The sequence below is a fragment of the Penicillium canescens genome, assembly GCF_028828765.1.
Source record: "Penicillium canescens strain IBT 15451 chromosome Unknown utg000002l_segment0_segment0, whole genome shotgun sequence".
Classification (NCBI taxonomy): Eukaryota; Fungi; Ascomycota; class Eurotiomycetes; order Eurotiales; family Aspergillaceae; genus Penicillium; species Penicillium canescens.
This window is the reverse complement of record NW_026703964.1, coordinates 3412361-3431046: the sequence shown is the minus strand read 5'-3', so window position 1 is coordinate 3431046 and position 18686 is coordinate 3412361. Positions and strand designations below refer to the sequence as shown.

Below are 18686 nucleotides of genomic sequence, written 5' to 3'. Positions count from 1 at the left end.
CGGTGTAACCACTGGGCGTGGAAGTCGAGGTTGTGGGATGGTCAAAAGATAGATGCGTCAAGAAATGGGTCGGGGGGATCTTGAAGCATAGAATGGTGTGATTCTTCCCTTATTTGTACCCAATGTACTTTACTGCCTGCAAACTCTTTTTCTTTTCTTCATTTACTCCACTGTAAACAAGTCAAATTGAATAACTTGAATTGGAGACACGTCGCCTCATGGATGTTTGGCAGGGATCTACTTCACGCAGTGTATAACACCTGTTCATACAGCTCACCACCATGAACTGCACCAACAGTCAACACAATATGTAATTCCATAAGAACGCGGCATACTATAGTGCACTGTACCATCCATTCCACAGCCATCTCCAACAAGAAGTTCCCAAAATAAGCAAATCAACCCAAAGCGGCCAACGGCTCCACAACGGAAACAGCCATGACGTCTAGCTCCCTTGAGGCTCCCCAACTATCCTTTACTTTCCAACCTCTCCCCTAAACACAAACCGTCACCATAAATCAAAATGTCTACTCCAACCGGTATCCAAACCTACACCTCTGCGCCCGTCAACGCGAATAAGACGGAAGAAACAGAAACACAAGCAACAACCTCACGCCCCGAACCCGCCACCGCAATCGAAGTCGAAGCGTCTAAAACAGATCCCTCCCAGCCTGCTCAGAACCCAGCGACGACGACAGCTACAGCTACAGCGCCGTCAGCTGCTTCTATCTATACAACGGCCGACCCCTCAGATTCAGCTCCAGCTCCAGCTCAGCCCGGCGCGGCAGCAGGTCTGCCAACACCTACAGCGACAGCCTCGCAAACAGACAGTTTATCAGCAACACAAACATCCCCAGAATCCGTTACTGCTAGAGCTACATCACCTCCACAACCACAACCAGGCGCGGTCCCAGAGCCTCCTGCTCCATTTCCTGCTCCATCAACCCGGTCCCCAATCCCGCCACCACCTAAAGCAGGCGAAGCTATCTCCCCGCGAACCCTAGTACCTGCAACAGCAACAGCAACAGCACCTACAGGGACAGCTACAGGAGGACAAATAGGTCAACCACCCCAACCATCCTATCCAAACTCCTACGCCTATAACCCCTCCCCCCAACCCCAAATCCACCCAAACACAATCCCAAACTCAACATCCGCACCTTACAACACCGTCTACCAAACATCCGCCGGACACCGTCCCCATTCACAGACCCAGGCTCTCCCAAATTATAGCAATAGTGCTTCTGGGAGTGGGCGGGGTGGGTATGGGTATGGGTATGGATATGGGAGTGGGAGTGGATCAGGTTCAGGTGGTGGAGCGGGTGATGTGTTCCCCGACGAGGGTGGGTTTATGAGTGCGGCCAAGGGGTGGATGCAGGCTGCTGGGAGTAAATTGGCGGAGGTCGAGAAGGAAGTTTGGAAGAGGATCAACGATGCTCATGATGAGAAGTAGATTTTGGGTATTGGTATCGGTCTTGGTCTTGGGGTTGTTGATTTGCACTTTGCTGTGTTGCGTATTTGTACAGTTGGTTTTGGATTTTGGGTTTGAGTTGTTGGGTGGTCTGGTTTGGTCTGGTTTGTGTATTATGCCTACTGGATATGATATGATATTAGGTTTAAATTGAATCATTCATGACTGCTTGACTTTTCATTTAAAGCTTGGTATTGGTATGGAGTGTGGATTGCATTGATGCTATGTTGCATGGTAAGAATATCAATATCAACCCAACCGAAGCAAATAAGTGCAACGGTTCCTGTTCCTCCTAACCACCCAAACCCGAGGGGGGGTGTTGTGTATGACTATGTACTTCCATTCTCGGTATCCGACCGAAAAGAGTAAAGAGTAAAGAGAAAAGAGCAAAAAGAAGGGAGAGATTCAGCCTAAGATCAACCCCAAGACAATGCAAGAATAGATAAAATCTGCAATGTACACATGAACAGGAATGAGAACGACAGAAGAGCGAGGACAAATTCTCAGTTGGATCAGTTAAGATGACTGAGACAACCAACAAGACGATTCCAACGGAGATGTGGAGCCAGTGCAGTGCAATTAAGACGACCGGGACCATGTTCCAGGTTGGTTTCTGTGTTGATTGGGGAGTTGTCAGACAGAGATAGAGAGAGACAATGTGGACCCATAGAAAAGTAAAAAAGAGAAGAGATATTAGAAAATAAGGCCCAAAGTATGAAAAAGGACATGATGTCGCAGCTGTTGTAGCTGACACGACTGATGCAAGGTAATAACGCCGGAATGACCAGGTGGCAAACAATGGATGAGCATTGTGACCCAGTCCAGGACATCAAAGAAAAGAGATGAGACAAAACAGGGGTATTTGGACTTGCCATAGTGCAGTCTCGAACAGGACTGGCAACTCTGAATCAGATGACAAGTGGTTCGTAGCAGGGCATGACAGAAAGAAAAAGGGAGGAATTAAACGCCGTCTTTGGAAAACCCAATACCACAAAAGTCCCAACGCCGATGCCCGGGCTAGTTGCACTGCAAGCTAGCCAAAATCTGAAGGCTTTGTATTTTCTGGATTATCGCGAAAAAAAGAAAGACACATCGAGAACGGTCCAGACCAGCTCTGACGGCTTGAGAAAAAAGATGAGAGAAACGCCGATCGTGGGTGGGGCATTACATGGAGCCCAGGCGGAGAAGTGCCTCCACCGCGGCGCGTTCCTGGGTGTCAAACGTGCGGGGTGCGGATTTGGCCACAGGTCCATCTGGAGGGAAAATGGCAGGTTGGGGCTTTGCGCGCGCTGCGACGTTGTTGAACATGCCGCCGGTGTTGAGCGAACGGGCGCGCAACGCATCCGCGCCAATCTGCGCCCAGTCCTCTTCATCGGTGACATCGCCTTCATCCCACTCGTTCTCTTGCATTTCGTCGGGGGCCTCCGACGAAGAACAGTACTCGCCATCGTCGCCGTCGAGAGACATCTTATCAGCTTCGTGTTCGAGCATGTCGAGGTCGCCGTGCATGCCGTAATCGTCGTTGTACGAGAACGCCGTGGACTCGGCGAAGCTCATCCGGTACGGGTGCCGGACTTGCCAACCTGACTGGCCTTGGATTTGCAGACCGCGCTGCTGGAATGAATCTGCCACGCTGGAGGGAGGTGAAGACGACGCGTTCAACTCGCGCTCACGCGCAGGCTCACCGCGACGGCGCGCGTCCCAGCGGCCCCAGCCGATCTTCTCGAAAACCACGTCGCCGTCGAGACCGCCGGCCTCGCCGCCATTTCCACGACCTTCTAACGCGGCGACAACCAGGCGGCGCGCCTTGGCTGGGGGAATGCGCGAGAAGCCCGGCACCGACGTTGTCAGATGACCCATCACGTGGCGAATGGCCAGGGGGCCTTGCTGCAATAGGATCTCGGGGAGATGGTATTTGGCGAGCATCGCCGGGGTGATGTCGCCCGCGCTGTCCAGCTCGGCGGACTGGGGGGTATGGTTCGTGTGTTCGACGGCATCCTGGAGGTCGATATCGGAGTCCAACTGGGGGACAGTCGACAGAGGAGATCCAGGCGACAGAGTGACACGTTGTTTGAAGGCCTGGGGGGAAGGGTCGGTGAGATAGAGTTGGGTGGCGTGGGCAGCATCGCAGGCTGTCCGCGGGTAGGCACGCGGCCGCCATCGAGGCCAGCACGACGCGGGATATCAACTGAAGCAGTCTTGCCAGCAAGAGCCATTGCAATACTGGAGGTTTGAGGAGCCATGATGGAGGAGATAGTTGTGAAAGGAGAGATGTCCTAAGCGCAACACGGGATATATGAGTCAGAAGACCTATCAAAGACGCGACAAAGCGGTACCACGGGAAGGAACGATCGGGTGGCAACAGACAAAAATGTCTGTTTGTACTATGGAGTCTGAACAAAGCAGAGTTACTCACCTTTCACTTTGAAAAGACACGGTTCTGGGGTGGCCGTGTCAACGCGAAGTAGCTGTTAGGGCTAGGATCCACACGCAGGGGATGCGCGGTAAGGGATAGTCGCGATAAGTGACTTGAATGTGAATGTGAATGTGAATGTGTGAAGAAAAGAAAGAAAGAAAGGGAATCAGAGTGACAAGTGACTACAAGATAAGAGGGGTGTGACGAGGCCCGATGCCCTCCTATACTTGGAAGTAGAGGCGCGTGGGCCGGTTGATTGGCGCCTCGTGGATACCGGGCTATTCCGGTATAGACTCTATCTGAATACTCTTAAGTATAGGGAATTATTTGATCACTCTCACATATTACATATGTACTCTCTCTATTATTTGTTCTTTATTCTCTTCTTTACCCTCTACTATCTACTCTCTAATCTATAGTAATATATAGTATAGAGTAGATCAAGTTCTCATATCCCTGAGCAGATCGACCTAGACCAAGTACTTCGTAGCCCCAGGTACCAAAAACCCCTCAAATGCCAAGTGGCCAGTCATGGCAACTCCGAATGCTCGTGCGCCTTTTGAACGCTTGCAGCGCTTCAGGGCGTAACCCTATCATTGCCTATCTATCGGCTGATAAGCCTCGCTCGGGGCACGTGTTGCCCTATTACTACGTGATGATTTAACGATTGACAAGTCCATGGACTGTCTGCATGGGTAGTTATAGCTAATAGAGTCTTCATCTCTACGCATATGCCACACTTTCCCTTTCCCATAATGACGTTTTCATTGTGCGATACCCCTCCATCTGAACATGTACTAGGTACATCCACTTACCCTCGGGTCCCACTATAATCTGGACTAGCCCCTCAACGTCATAAGTACTAGTGACTTACAGATTGTCACATCTCTACCCAACTCGATAGCCGTGTTTCATTAGAAATGCCGCAAATCTCTAACTCGCAACCCAATTATCTAAACAATGCGACATCTAAGGTTGGAATGCAATGCTGCATAACTGACACCGTGGCCCCGTTGCCACGAAAACCCCCGAAGAATGCCTAGCGCGAGGTCCAAGTACCTATACCTGTACAACACACAAGCCTCTTCTTGTACTCCCGTTGACTTGTTGGGCCTATGCGTATAGTATGCGGGAGGCCTCAATCCCCTCTCACCTGTGTGGGGTGCGGGCAGGTAGAAGCTAGAGCTGCATGTCACCTTCTGTACACTTCTATTCCATACACTACCCCAACCCCTCCGTTGGGGGATCTATTGTCCCAAGCCGGTTGGCGCTGGTTCCTGGTTTGCTCGCATACTTGCCCGGTCTACCCCTTCGGCATTGCCAGCCGAGGGTGTTGATTCGATGTATGTCGTACGTAGGCCGGCCATGGCTTTTCTCAGCCCTCGTGTCCGGCCGGTGTCGGTGTCCGGCGTACAAGGTAAGAATGAAATTGTAAGGAATTGTTTAGTCAACTGTCTGACTCAGAATAAGAATAGGAATACGCAATTGATTGCGCCTCCATTGGCGTGATGATCATTGATTTGTAGCTGTTGCTAAGTTAGATGTATGCTTGGTAGACTCGGCTGCCATAACTGATCTCCCAGCCCCTCCACCGAATCCCGAGGTCATCTCCGTCACTTCACTTCACTTCACTTCTGCTGCTTCAGCCATTCCCCCAGATCAAATTGCCCGTCCCTCAAATCCCCCGTGTTCCCCACAAACATGAAGCAAATTCCCTCATAATACTCCGAAGCTCCACGTTCACCAAACCGCAGCTCACAAGCCCGAGGGGCATAGCTATTAGTTTCGTAAACGGCAAGTCTCTCCGCATGTTCAACGCTCGCCACCTCATAGACAGATCCCTGCACTGTGTCCCGTGGCCTCCCAGGTAAGAGGGCGGGATATGAACCCCAGAGCTTGCATTTGTAGCCGTGAAGATAGGCGGGGCGGAGGACTGGCTCCTCGGCGAGATTGAGGATGTTCTTCAGGAGGGTTGGGTGCTGGAGGGTGCCGTAGAAGAAGTACAGGCCTGCTGGGGCGGGGCCTTGGGGTCTGGGGCTTGGTGTGAAGAGGACGCTTTCTGGTGCGATTGTTCTCATTTTGAGGACGCTTGGTGATATCTTGGACTGGGGGTTTGCTGGTGGTGGTGGGGGTGGGGTTGGTGGTACGGCATCGCGCGATGATGATGCTTCAGTAAGTGTGTTGACCATGATGGTGGTGATGGATGTGGAAGAGTTGGAAGAGAAAGAGAGAGAGAAGTGAGACTTGATGAAGTGAGGCAGGTGTTGATGTTTGTGGTCATGTTGATTGTTGTGATCAAACTCCCGGTCAAATATGACCTTAGTGATGACAACCACAGGCTTTCTAGGCTACAACTTGTGAATACGTCTAGTGAATGCTTATTCTTGAAACAATCTATATTCATGAACATTCAAGCTTTGGCGATCCCCGGATGAATGGAGCTTCACGATCCTATTTCGTCAAGGCTGTTTGGCCGGCGCGGGGTTTAGTGCCTAAATACCTAGTCACTTAGCCAAATCAGAGAGCAATCATATAGAGCGAGGACTGCTATCAAGTAAATACTTTGTTGGTTCGGTTCATATCTGCACAATGTTCAGCTGGGTTGTGTTGTCGCTTTGGGCAATCACCGCGAAAGCAGTGAGCCCAGAATCCCTGAACTCCGATATTTCCATTCTCATTCACAATGATCTACTAGGTAAGGTATGCTTGTTTATACACGGGAAACAAAAATTCACACTTCACATAGAAACCGAAAGTCCACTAGCTAGCTCGGGAGTTCTAATCCTCGACGCGAGGCCATGGAACGAAGCCACCGAAAGCTGTCAAAAGCTCGGAGAGAGTCTCTGGGGAGCATACTCCGACTTCAATGGTATCCAGTCCAACTTGGATTACCTTGTCTTCCAAGGCAAATATGCACGCAGTCAACGTTTCTGGACCTCAACCCGAAAAGCATCAACCATCGATGCCAACGGCCATATCAATACCGCTTCTGCAAATACCAGACTCCCCGTTCTCTGTACACAGAGCGCTCCACATTCAAACAAGACTTTTCAAAACACAAATTCACAATGGCAGGTGTCAGTTCACTCCAACAACGAACATCTCACCGGGTAAGAAGCGGACATCTCGAGAACCAGCAAGTCATGCTAATAGACCAGATTCCGAGACCGATTCAGTTTCCGCTTCCAAGGAATTCGATACGCCAAAGTGCCTCCCCGATGGGAATATGCACAGTCATACAAAGGGAGCGGTAAAAAGACTTCAGCCCTCAATTATAGCCCCGAATGTGCCCAAGGATCCACCGGCTCGGAAGACTGTCTGTTCCTCAATATATGGACACCATACCTGCCCAACCCATCAAAAATCAAAAAGAAGAACCTCAAACCGGTGATGCTCTGGATCCACGGCGGAGCATTCACAAGCGGCACAGGTAGCGACTCAACATTCGACGGCACGAACCTCGCTTCTCGGGGCGATGTAGTCGTCGTAACGATCAACTACCGCCTCGGAACACTTGGCTTCCTCGCCCTAGACAACGGAAAAACAAATGGGAACTACGGTCTAGCAGACCAAACCACAGCATTGGAGTGGGTTCGTCGCAATATCCATGATTTCGGGGGCGATCCAGACAGAGTGACAATATTCGGGCAGTCGGCCGGGGCAGGATCAGTTCGGGCTCTACTTGATTCACCCAAAGCCCGCGGAAACTTTGCAGCTGCGATAATGCAGAGTAATCTTGGTGGCTTGGCTTATGGAACCACCTACTCGAAGTACTATACCATCGCACAGGAGATGGAAGTTGTCGGGCATGCAATTCTCACCGAGACGAATTGCACGGATGCTGCATCACGGCTTGAATGTCTACGAGCACTGCCAGCATCGACGATTACGACTCTTTCTAACTCGGCACGATATCTAGTTGTTGATGGCGTCTACCTCAACCGCCCAGAGCTGGATCTAATCAATCCTTCATCCACAGCGAATATCCCTCTAATGATCGGAACGATGAGAGATGATGGTGCCGCCATGATAGGCTATCCAACAGCCGGAGAGACAATCCAGACGTTCCTGAATAAATCAGGAGTACCCGAGTCCATCGCTCCGAGTCACTTATTCCCCGTTCCTTCAACGGCTAATGCTACACTTGATATCTTCAACACCACAGCCCGGATAGCGACAGACGCTATCTTCCGCTGTGTCGATGAAGCAACTGCATACGCCGGTATGACGAATCATATTTTCCCGGATATCTTCTATTACGAGTTCAACCGCTCGTACCAAATGCCCGACTGGTCGCCTAATGCCCCGGTGTGCGACGCACCTACCACAAACGGATTCCCAGATGGCGATCCAAGTCAGGAGTATTTCAAATGTCATTCTGGGGAGTTGTATTATGTCTTTGGGACAATTCTTCGTCAGGGATTGCCGCTTCGCGACGAGTTCGATTTACCCTTTGGGCAATACGTGTTGGATTCGTGGGCGAGTTTTGCGCGGTCTTATAATCCTACTCCTGACCTTGGGTTTTTGAAGGCGAGGGGCTATGCTAATACAACTCGACTGGCTGTTGAGGCTGGGTCTTGGGCGTCGTATCGTGAGAAGGGTCAGTTTCGGTTGTTGCAGTGGCCCCCGAGCATGAGGGACCTGGTTGAGCTTGAGCAGTGTCGTGCGTTGGGGTTACCTTTGGAGTACCTGGTTTAGGGGGATGTTTAGGACGTCGCGGGGTTGTCTCTGTTGACTTTTGGGTTGGGATGAGTTGATGTGCTCTTAAAGATCTGCGGGCCGCAAAGCTTAAATATGAGAGATCCACTATGTGTATACATACTGCATGGATGTCAAGCCTAGGTCTTTTCTGATGCACTGTCCTGGCTTTTGCCAAAGGCCTTGGTGACATTCAATATAGTGGAAATGTAGAATGACCGTGGGTCGTTGTCAAGGAAGGACGCGGTGAGGGCCTGACATGGAACAAGGTGAAGCTTTGCCTCTACTAAGTACATTGTCTGTTTGAACAGAGCTCGAGGTATATGGGATGCGTAGACGAGCATGTGTATATCATTGGGTTCATTTATAGCTAGATCAAGTCTGCGATATGGGTTCCTTTTACAGGTTTTTCTTCCTCTTAAACCCCAGTTGAAAGAAATGTGAAATGATGTCTGTAATATCTATTCAATACTTGTTGAAAGAATCAAAGGCAAGTGAGATAGTGCGATGAAAATTAAAGAAATTTGAACAAATTTTATAGAAAAAGTGTACAAAAAATGCAAAAAAAAAAAAAAAAAAAAAAAAAAAAAAACCATATAACCCTACAAATATTTACTAAAAGCGACGGGAGAAGAGGGAAACAATTTCAATAGAAACGCGAGACATTTCCCTAAAGAGCGTTTAAAGTCTGGTTAATTCTTATAAATCTACGAAACACCTAAACACCTAATTACTATAGAGGAAAGACGTAATATCCCTCTTTTACCTCCAATTCGCGAGACACTGCCTTTAGACCTCAGAAATGAACGAAATACCTTTTTTTTAGCCCTTATTCTACTAAGAATTTTCCTTTTTAATATCAAAAAATCTACTTAAAATGCAATTTCTTTTTTCCTGGGCCAAAATTTTGCGAGGTGTTACTTTTTTTGACAACCACCAAAGCCAAATTCACGTTGGAACAACATGTACAACAGTGATATACCACCATCCCAGACAACAATTATGGTCTAAGCCTCCCTTCTATCGCAGGCCCGATATGGAGGTATTGTTTTTTCCCCCTTATTTTCTGAAACCAATATCAAGTTTGCCTTTGAACGGAGAGGTCCTTGCTCCATATATATAAATAGTTTGTATAGGAACATCACATACAAAATCCTCTGAAATATAGCGTTATTCCTTTGTACCAAAAGTCCGCTAAACGGATTAAACCTCCTTAATAGATATATGAAGTCCCTCACCTTACAAATCCATATCTGGATAGTTGATCCACTTCCGACGCAGCTTCCGAAGAGCATCATCGAACGGACCATATCCATTCTCGGATCTGCACTATGTTTTGATTTGGTGTGCAAAGTCACAGAGGTAGTATTACTACTAGGATGCAATCATACAAGGAACAGCTCAAACATCTCATACCCGCCATCAAGTGTCCTGAACCGACGGCGGATGTATAGATGGCTAGCCGACGGCACTTCTACTTTTTCAGCCATTGACAGTTAACCATAAGTTAAGGCTGTGCACGCGTAGCCAAATAGAGTAGATAAGAGAGCCCACATAGCCAATTCCATCTCCTTAAAGCACAACAAAATACAAAAATGGCCGTCTATAATTGACATCATCCTCGATAAGATCGGATACGTCCCTTCCGACGCTTCCCCTCATGAAATAGACAAGTCCCGCAACCAGATCCCAACTTTTCTTTCCCTTCTCTCTCCTTTTTTTTTCACATTTTCAGAGCCAAAATCATCAATTGAAACTGGCAAGACCGAAAAAGCATAGTCCAAACCGAACTGCCCGAAATGTCCTACCGAATTGCATACGATACTGCCCGGGCACCTCCCCGCGGCGCCGCCCTCGTCGCATTCATGGAAGACTTCTACCGTACCAGCGATACAGAGTCCTTGCACGAGAAATACGTCCAGAGCTTTACGGAAGATGCGACCCTCATTATGGGTCCTAAGGAGGCGAAGGGTACTAGTGGTATGCTTCCTCATCCTCATTTCTCAATCACAGCCTATAAATCTACGAAACTATGCAGAAATGCAACAAAGCCCAGGTTGATATCGACGTATCTTGTCTTCGGATCTTGCTACATACAGCTAAAATCTATCCCACTGCATCTGTAAATATACCAACTGACAACCGCATTCAAAACAGAAATCCTCCCTCTCCGCCACGGCCTCTGGACTCACGTTGCCGCGCGCCAACACACCCCTACGCGGATCTTCTTCAGCGGCGACGACGAAATTATGTTGTACGGTGGTGTGAACTATAGGCTCAAGGCTAACCCCGAAAATGAAGTCTATGTACCTTGGGCTGGACGGGTTGTCTTTGCGCCTCAGAAGGAGGGTGAGGGTGTTAAGATGCAGTTTTACCAGGTTTACTTGGTGAGTATCTCATTCCTTGACTTATGTGTCTTGTTATGTGGGTGGAGTGTTGATGCTAATGGTTGTAGGATACTGCGGCTCAGTCGGGGAAGAAATAAAATTACATGTAGTCAGATAGAACTTGAGTTGATTTGTACATATGACAACGGCTAAGCTATGGAATTCTTCGATGATTTAATACAATCTGGACATACCGAGGTTTTGGACGACGATATACGAGTCCGGGAGAGTAATAAGTTATACGTACCAGACTAGATCTACGCCTACGACAGGAGAGATTGAACGGTTTTGAAGTGTTTCAGACATGCTCTTTATTTCCAGGAGACCGCGAGAGAAAACAGGAACAAAGACGCCGTAGGGTTGGTCGGGTCAAAGAGGTGAGGGGAGATCATAAAACATGTCAAAGGGAAAAAGATCCCCTCCCGTCTACCGCACAAGTCAAGTGCCTCGACAGAAAGAGGGGAGGTTTGGAAAGACCGTCTCGTCCACTCTTCTCTCTCGTTCAGGTCTCCGGATTTGATGCCTCTCCTCATGCACTCTCCACCCCCATATCTCTCTCCGCTAGCCCCGTCTGGTCGTCAGATGGTGTGATAAAAAAATGCGTTGGAATAGGAAACAAGTAAGAAACAAACGTAAAGTCGCGCACGGGACCGAGCTCCGAATTTTTATTTTTGTGCCGTCATTTCCAATTTTTGCAGCGACGCCGTAGCGGGAAGCAAAACCACAAAAACAAACGACTTATCCCCGAACTATTAAAAGCCCTGTTGCGATACGTTTATTCCTCATCAGACTCCTCCTCCTCATCGACGGTGGTCTTAGCGATACGGTCCAAGTCACGCTGGCCGGACTGGGTGATGCGACGGCCACCCTTTTCCTCATCGGTCTCGAGGACACCGATCTTCTCGAGGGCCTGGAGAGCCTTGCGGTCGACGGAGCCGGAGGCATCGACGTGGTGGGCGGGGCGGGCACCACGGTTCTTGGTGGAGCCGTGGACCTTGCGGAGGCGGCCGACACCAACGGTCTTGCGCATGTAGATGTGGCGGGCACAGGCGGCGGCGCGGACGTAGAACCTGTCAAGGAATCAAATGTCAATTGGCTGTTCTGCTGCAAATGGATTTTGATGGTCGTACCAGTCAGCATCCTGGGGAGGAAGCTCGTTGGAGGCAGAGGTCTTGACAGTGTCAACCCAGCCGGGGATGGGGAGCTTTCCCTGACGCTTCAGGAAAGCAGAGTAGGCAGAGATGAACTTCTGCGCCTGTAGGAGTGAAAAGAGACATGTTAGCCACGGCCTTTTGCAAAATGTGTGGATCGGTCAGAGTCTGCAATTTTGCAGATGGTCGGGCTCGTTTCTGGTTGCAGTTCATCACATTGTCGTATGTTCTTGCCAGCATGTAGTCCCTAGCATCGAGTATCCTAGATAGAATACTGATTGATAGACGAATCCATTGAAATTTTGGTCCCGCCAAAACAAGCGTGCTTGTCCTTCAATATTGATATTTTCCTGAAGACAACAGTATAAACCGTCGCCTGTTTTGTATTTCAAGCGATTTATTTCCATCATGGCGATAATATCCGATCGAGTTTGTGATTCCGTGCATCCAGAAACGAACCGTCCACATCACGCAAAGGAGACCTGGTGAGCCGATCACCTAAGAAAATCGAGCAGGACACTTACGTCCACATCGCGAACGGTAACACCACCCATTTTGGCGACTTGTCGAGTGGTCGAAGGGTAGGGATTAGAGAGAGAGAGGCGTTGGGCGTCGAGGTGGGCAGGGTCGAAGTCGAAGAGTCGCTCAAAATTTCAAGACACACACAACGCTGGGCGGGTTGGGTCTGTGTGCCGTTCGCTTGTCCTTTTTGGGTTAGCCGTACCCTAAACTGGGTCATGTGATTTATTGTGGCCTGACGGGTCGGGCAGCAATAGCCCTCGATTGATGCCTGCATTTCCAGGCACTAAATACTTCTAGTTACGCAACTAAATAACGTTATAACGTTAATGCTACACTTCAGTAACTTACTTTTCAAGCTCAAGTTAACATGTCTATCGTGCCAGTTGTCATTACTCATTATTGTAAGAAAATAAAATAACAATAACCCATCTCCCAATGCCTGAACCTGAAACCCTCGCTCCTGTATCCATGCCAAAAAAAGAATCAAATTACAGCGTGGGCGCTCTCTTCAGCCCAACGCAATACCGTACAAATAGTGTGTCAACAAAATGACCGTGTCGGATGCCTGGTGGGCGACACCGGTTGAACTCATCAATTGCCTGCTGCACACCGAAGCCAAGACGCTCGATGAGATAGCAAGCAATTAAAAACCCGGTGCGATTGTAGCCATAATGGCAGTGGACTCCAACCAATGGACGAGGCAAGGACTTGTCCTCGCGCTTCTCCATCTTATCATCGATCTCCCTTTGCAGGCTATCAACCAGGGCAATGAAGTCACGCGTCTCATCTGGGGTTGGGGGAATCTTAGACACAGTCGGGTGCTTGCAGTAGCGAATGCCACCTTTCTCCATCTCGGCCGGATTGTAGACCGGACTCTCATGACTGATGTCAATGACAGCGTGGATGCGATCGCGGTACTTGGCCGAGAATGACACAGGATTATGTTCCTCGTCGACCTCACGCAGCATCTTGAGTGCAGCAAAGGTGTCAGCAATCCGCTCTGAGACTGGAGCAACCTTCTTCCACTTGGCAAGGTTCTTGACATCCCACTTTCCAGATGTGTTCATGAATTGCAATTGCCAGCCGAGGCCAAGGCGCTTGTCAACATGGGATGAGAGGAAATCCTGAATAATTCCTGCAAGGGTACGATAGGTTGCTCGGTCGTAGAGCAGTGCATGAGCTGCGGGTGCAGGCAGGATAGCTGATTTGACCAATCTCTTGCGGGCACCCAGCTGGCCATCCTGTTCCAATCCCTTCTCCTCGGCGGCGAATCCAAGTCCGAGCTGCTTTTCACTCACAAAACCATCAGCTGGAGTTGACATTTGGTCATGAACTCGCGATGCGTCTGGGACGATGCTGCTTTCAGTGACATCGATCGCTGTTTGGGCCGAAGCATCACCAAAGAATTTCAAAAGCTTCTGCACCTCAATCGGTTTGGTAACCGCATCTGCTTCTCCCGCGACCAGGAGAATCGGCATGTGGACTCCCGCCCAGACCTTTTCGCCAGGAAGTCCACCAACCGGCTGACCATCATTACCGTAGCTGGGGAGAGTACCCCAGGCCATGCGTCGCCAAACAGGAGTTTTGCTCTGTTTGTTGAATCGTACCTGAAGATCTCGTGTCTCAATATCGGCATCGCTGCCGACCATTCTGGCGACGCTGGCACTCTGTTCGCCTCCGCGTCGGTCCCAGCGGCGCCAGAGATCAAAAATCAGACCAGGAACATGCAGCAATCGGCGGAAAACAGTGGTTTCGTCCGCCGATGGAGGCGATGCTCGAGGGCAGATAGCGACAAGTCCGATGATGTGCTCTTTTAACTTTGCCCCGATGGATGAAGTCGATGAAGCTATCAGAGCGGACAAAGAACAGCCCAAGCTGTGTCCAATCAAAACGACTTGCTGACCGGACTGCCGGTCTCGGTGCTGTTCAATCGCCTCGACCAGTAATTCAGACAGGGCCTCCACTGTGTATGCATTCCAATCTGTAGGCTCAAACTTGGACAGTCCGCACCCGGGTAGGTCAATCCCGAAGCAAGATCCAATATTAGATAGACTCGTAAGGAGGTGATGGAATTGTGCGAGAGATCCGCCTAGCCCATGAATAACCACAAGGAGCGGTACGGGGGTAGGTTTGGTAGGCAGTCGAGCAATGTGTGGATGAGGACTGTAGAACGTGCGGATAGCGGGATAGGTAGCGATGGAGGTAGTGTAAGAGTTGTATGTAGTGAATTTCCTGAGAATACCTGGGTCTGTTTTGTGTGCTGCAGGCTAGTCAGATCATAGAGTCGCAGCGGAAGATTTGCATTGCAAGACATACCATCAGAACTTTGCTTCTGAGGCTCAGAGAGCCAGTCCTCCTTGGGTTTATAGTTAGGATTGGTGCCATGACGCAACGATGCATTGCTGTCATAGTCTTCATCCTCGTAGTCATCCTCCGAAGAAGAACTGAGGGTCTTCGATGAGGACTTGGTTAAGCTTTTGCGTAAGGAAGGGCGCTGCGCACGAGAACCTCCAGACACCGAGCGCTTGCGCCTCACCAGAGACGACAACAGTCCACACCCCGCCATTGCGATCACACAGGTAGTCAAGAACACAACCTGACCCCAGTTCACGGTGTCATTGCGGTACAAGCCGCGGAGGAAGTTGGCGATGGAGGAAAAGGAAGCGTTTTGAGCAGTCGCGCGAACCGAGTGATAAAATCGCAGGACAGCCGCGATTCCCGTATTGTTGGGTTGGGAGGTCAAGGAGTCGTAGAGGGCCGAGATGGTATCGGACCCCATGGCGATTAAGTACACCCCGGAGGGGCCTGGACCTGGACTCTGCAGAGCCCCCAGGGTTCTCACTCACCACGCGAGAACGCACCCGATGCTCTTTGGATACAGCGCAAAGAGTCCGAGGCCAATAAGGAGGGCGAGATCGTCAACGTTGAAAAGTTAGGGAAGAAAAAGCAAAGAGAGGTACGGCTCAGCCACTCACAGCCTCGGGACGGACGGCGTGGGGGTGAGTCATCCACTGGTGGACCTCGAGTGACTTGAGTTACTATGGCAGTTACTATGGGTGTCGATGTACTATGAGTATAAGCCGTGTATCACATCTCCTTTTCCTTGTTTACCCCGACGCTATTTCTAGATATGTCAATCGAACCCATTCGGCTCGTCCGCGCCATCCTGCAGCATGGGCAGCTGCTGATTCTCTACTGGCCAATCTCAAGCGGGGCTCCGAAGATCCCATCAACAACTATGGATCTTTCTATGTTTTCTAGAAGACGGCAAAGTGGCTATTTGTGGATCGTAGAAACGTTAACATGCTACATACTATACTCAGGGGGCTTCTCATCCGAACTCCCCGAGCCCCTTAAAACAGATCGGTCATCGCTCCTTGCGACGCATCACTAACCAATCGGGCGTACTTGGCCAGCACACCGCGAGTGATTTGCGGTGTAGGGGGTGACCACTGGAGGCGTCTCTCCTCAATCTCCTTATCTGATACATCCATGGAAAGTGTGTTGGTCTCAGCATCAATGGTGACGATATCTCCGTCACGGACCAACGCAATCGGGCCACCCACAGCGGCTTCGGGCACAATGTGCCCAACAATGAAGCCGTGGCTGGCACCTGAGTAGCGTCCATCGGTGATCAGAGCCACATTTGTTAGCTTGGCACCCATTAGGGCAGCACTGGCCTTGAGCTGTTCCGGCATTCCCGGGCCGCCCTTAGGGCCCTCGTAACGCACAATGATTACAAGGTTCTCACCGCGAGGGATGCGACCTTCATTGAGGGCGTCGTTGAGCTGGTGCTCCTTGTCGAAGACGAGGGCCTTGCCGCTGAATCGGAGACCTTCCTTGCCGGTAATCTTGGCGACTGCGCCGCCTGGTGCAAGGTTACCACGTAGGATCTGGATGTGGCCGGTCGCTTTGATCGGGTTGTCCAAGGAGCGAATCAGATCCTGGCCTTCAGGCAGGGATGGGAAGGAAGCTACGTTCTCGGCGAGAGTCTTGCCTGTCACAGTGGGGATATCTCCGTCTAGCAAACCGGCTGCAATGAGCAGCTTCTGGACGGATGGGATACCACCGATCTCATACAGATCGGCCATGTAGTACTTGCCACTAGGGGACAGATTGGCAATGAAGGGAATCTTGTTGCTGACCCGCTGGATGTCATCCAGGGTGAGACTGACACCGGCCGTCCGGGCCATGGCCAGGAAGTGAAGCACACCATTGGTGCTACCACCCAGGGCCATGGTCATCACCAGGGCATTCTCGAATGACCGCTTGGTCAGCAAGTCCCGGGGTCTGATGTTTTTCTCCATGCAAATCTTGATGGCCTCCCCAACGCGGACACACTCACGCATCTTGGACGGTGACTCGGCAGGCGTAGAGGACGAACCGGGTAAAGAGAGACCCATGGACTCAATGGCAGTAGCCATGGTATTCGCTGTGAACATACCACCACAAGCACCAGCACCAGGGCAAGCGTGTTGTTCCAAGTCATCCATGATCTCATCCTGGGTCTTGCTTGTGTCACCGCCATCTTCTGGCTGGCGCAGGGTGCCGTAGGCGTAGGCACCCGCAGCCTCGAAGCAAGTCGAGACATTGATGGGCTTCCGGAGGTGCTCAGAGTAACCAATGGCAATAGTTCCACCGTAGATCATGATCGAGGGGCGGTTGTGGCGAGCCATACCCATCACAACACCGGGCATGTTCTTGTCGCACCCGGGAATAGCAACACAGGCGTCGTGGTATTGAGCACAGGTAACGGTTTCAACACTGTCGGCAATGACCTCTCGGGTCTGAAGAGAGAATCGCATTCCTAGAGAGGGATCAGCGATGTTTCTTCATCAAACTTGAGGTCTCTCGCAATCGGACTCACCTTCACTGCCCATAGTGATTGCATCCGAGACACCAATGGTATTGTACTGCCATCCAATCATGCCCTTTTCCATCACTGACTTCTTGACAGTCTTGCCCAAGTCCAGCAAATGCATATTGCACGGGTTACCCTCCCACCATACTGAGGCAATTCCGACGTGCGGGCTCTTGGCCATTGTTTCCTTGTCGGGGACACCGGCAGCGTAGAGCATAGCCTGTAGCAAGTTAACATTATCCATCCTAGTATTGTATATTCCGACCTACCCTCGCGCCGGGAAAATCATGATCCTTGGTGATTGTGTGGGAATAGCGATTGAGTGCGGGGGAGCCATCCGGATGCTTCGCGTCTGCGGGCAAAGAAGGGAAGTTGATGTACTTGGCCTCGCTCAGCGAAGACTCTGGGTTCGAGGGATCCATTGTGAAGTATAGTATGATAGAACACAAGACAAGAAAGAAAGAGGAATTGAGGAATAAAACACACAGCCGAGCTAAGAACTCGCACTCAAGTCCGACCCCAGTGGACCCCGCGTTCCTCGGCGTTCGACCACTCAGCAGCGGCGGATTGATCAGATCGGAGTTGCGCCTATTCTTCCCCAGTCCGGGGGATCTCCGAGTGAGGCTGATGATGTTTGACAGTGTTTGACTTGCTTTCTACTGCTTTAACATAAATGCAGTGCATTCCATGTTGTCGACTCGCTCATATGAATATATACCATGTTAAGTTACCAAGCTGGATGATAGATGATACAGTCTACTACTATATCTTAACCTGAGCTACAGGCTGATGTGTCTTCGAATATAACTGTTCACTCTAGTATATCATACTAAGATATTGATCTGACGCGCCTTCACTATCAAGCCTCTCGAGGCTTTTATAACAGCCTATAGAACATATACTCCCGCCCAAGTCATGGCGTCAAATACTTGCCCCCAATCATCTCATGCTAATCTCTTTGCGGATTGTACTTTGGTTCAAGTCCACGCCAACCGAGCCTCATGTGAACCTGTCATTTGATCGTCCGCTTAACTTTCCCTTTCACGAACCTTCCGGCTGTATTCTTTGCTCCGATGCTTCTTCGCTTTCTCCTCTTTTTTTTTTTTGCTTCAGATGTAGCGGGACCTTGACCAAACAGCCTCTGCAACCAGCCCATTGTGCCCAGAAGATCTTCTCTCTA

At 50.2% G+C, this 18686-nt stretch overlaps 8 protein-coding genes across 8 annotated transcripts; 3 read left to right on the top strand and 5 right to left on the bottom strand.

Moving 5' to 3' along the window:
- Positions 1 to 523: 523 nt before the first annotated feature.
- On the top strand, positions 524 to 1453 carry N7446_002499 (uncharacterized protein; the record flags this gene model as incomplete). Its single annotated transcript, XM_058511248.1, has 1 exon — positions 524 to 1453. The coding sequence occupies one exon, from the start codon at positions 524 to 526 to the stop codon at positions 1451 to 1453; it is 930 nt and encodes a 309-aa protein (XP_058376784.1).
- A 1182-nt stretch (positions 1454 to 2635) lies between these two features.
- Positions 2636 to 3714, bottom strand: N7446_002498 (uncharacterized protein; the record flags this gene model as incomplete). Its single annotated transcript, XM_058511247.1, has 2 exons — positions 2636 to 3550; positions 3622 to 3714. The coding sequence occupies 2 exons, from the start codon at positions 3712 to 3714 to the stop codon at positions 2636 to 2638; spliced, it is 1008 nt and encodes a 335-aa protein (XP_058376783.1).
- Positions 3715 to 5515: 1801 nt separating this feature from the next.
- Positions 5516 to 6076, bottom strand: N7446_002497 (gamma-glutamylcyclotransferase family protein; the record flags this gene model as incomplete). The annotated part of the gene is made up of 1 exon (XM_058511246.1): positions 5516 to 6076. One exon carries the CDS (start codon positions 6074 to 6076, stop codon positions 5516 to 5518), a length of 561 nt encoding a protein of 186 aa, XP_058376782.1.
- A 400-nt stretch (positions 6077 to 6476) lies between these two features.
- Positions 6477 to 8585, top strand: N7446_002496 (uncharacterized protein; the record flags this gene model as incomplete). Its single annotated transcript, XM_058511245.1, has 3 exons — positions 6477 to 6582; positions 6634 to 6997; positions 7046 to 8585. 3 exons carry the CDS (start codon positions 6477 to 6479, stop codon positions 8583 to 8585), a joined length of 2010 nt encoding a protein of 669 aa, XP_058376781.1.
- A 1799-nt stretch (positions 8586 to 10384) lies between these two features.
- N7446_002495 (uncharacterized protein) lies at positions 10385 to 11070 on the top strand (the record flags this gene model as incomplete). The annotated part of the gene is made up of 3 exons (XM_058511244.1): positions 10385 to 10565; positions 10743 to 10972; positions 11041 to 11070. The coding sequence occupies 3 exons, from the start codon at positions 10385 to 10387 to the stop codon at positions 11068 to 11070; spliced, it is 441 nt and encodes a 146-aa protein (XP_058376780.1).
- Positions 11071 to 11747: 677 nt separating this feature from the next.
- On the bottom strand, positions 11748 to 12677 carry N7446_002494 (40S ribosomal protein eS19; the record flags this gene model as incomplete). Its single annotated transcript, XM_058511243.1, has 3 exons — positions 11748 to 12042; positions 12103 to 12227; positions 12648 to 12677. The coding sequence occupies 3 exons, from the start codon at positions 12675 to 12677 to the stop codon at positions 11748 to 11750; spliced, it is 450 nt and encodes a 149-aa protein (XP_058376779.1).
- Positions 12678 to 13133: 456 nt separating this feature from the next.
- On the bottom strand, positions 13134 to 15424 carry N7446_002493 (RNA 5'-triphosphatase domain-containing protein; the record flags this gene model as incomplete). Its single annotated transcript, XM_058511242.1, has 2 exons — positions 13134 to 14905; positions 14962 to 15424. The coding sequence occupies 2 exons, from the start codon at positions 15422 to 15424 to the stop codon at positions 13134 to 13136; spliced, it is 2235 nt and encodes a 744-aa protein (XP_058376778.1).
- A 574-nt stretch (positions 15425 to 15998) lies between these two features.
- On the bottom strand, positions 15999 to 17928 carry ilv3B (putative mitochondrial dihydroxy acid dehydratase; the record flags this gene model as incomplete). Its single annotated transcript, XM_058511241.1, has 3 exons — positions 15999 to 17452; positions 17513 to 17726; positions 17776 to 17928. The coding sequence occupies 3 exons, from the start codon at positions 17926 to 17928 to the stop codon at positions 15999 to 16001; spliced, it is 1821 nt and encodes a 606-aa protein (XP_058376777.1).
- Positions 17929 to 18686: the final 758 nt, after the last annotated feature.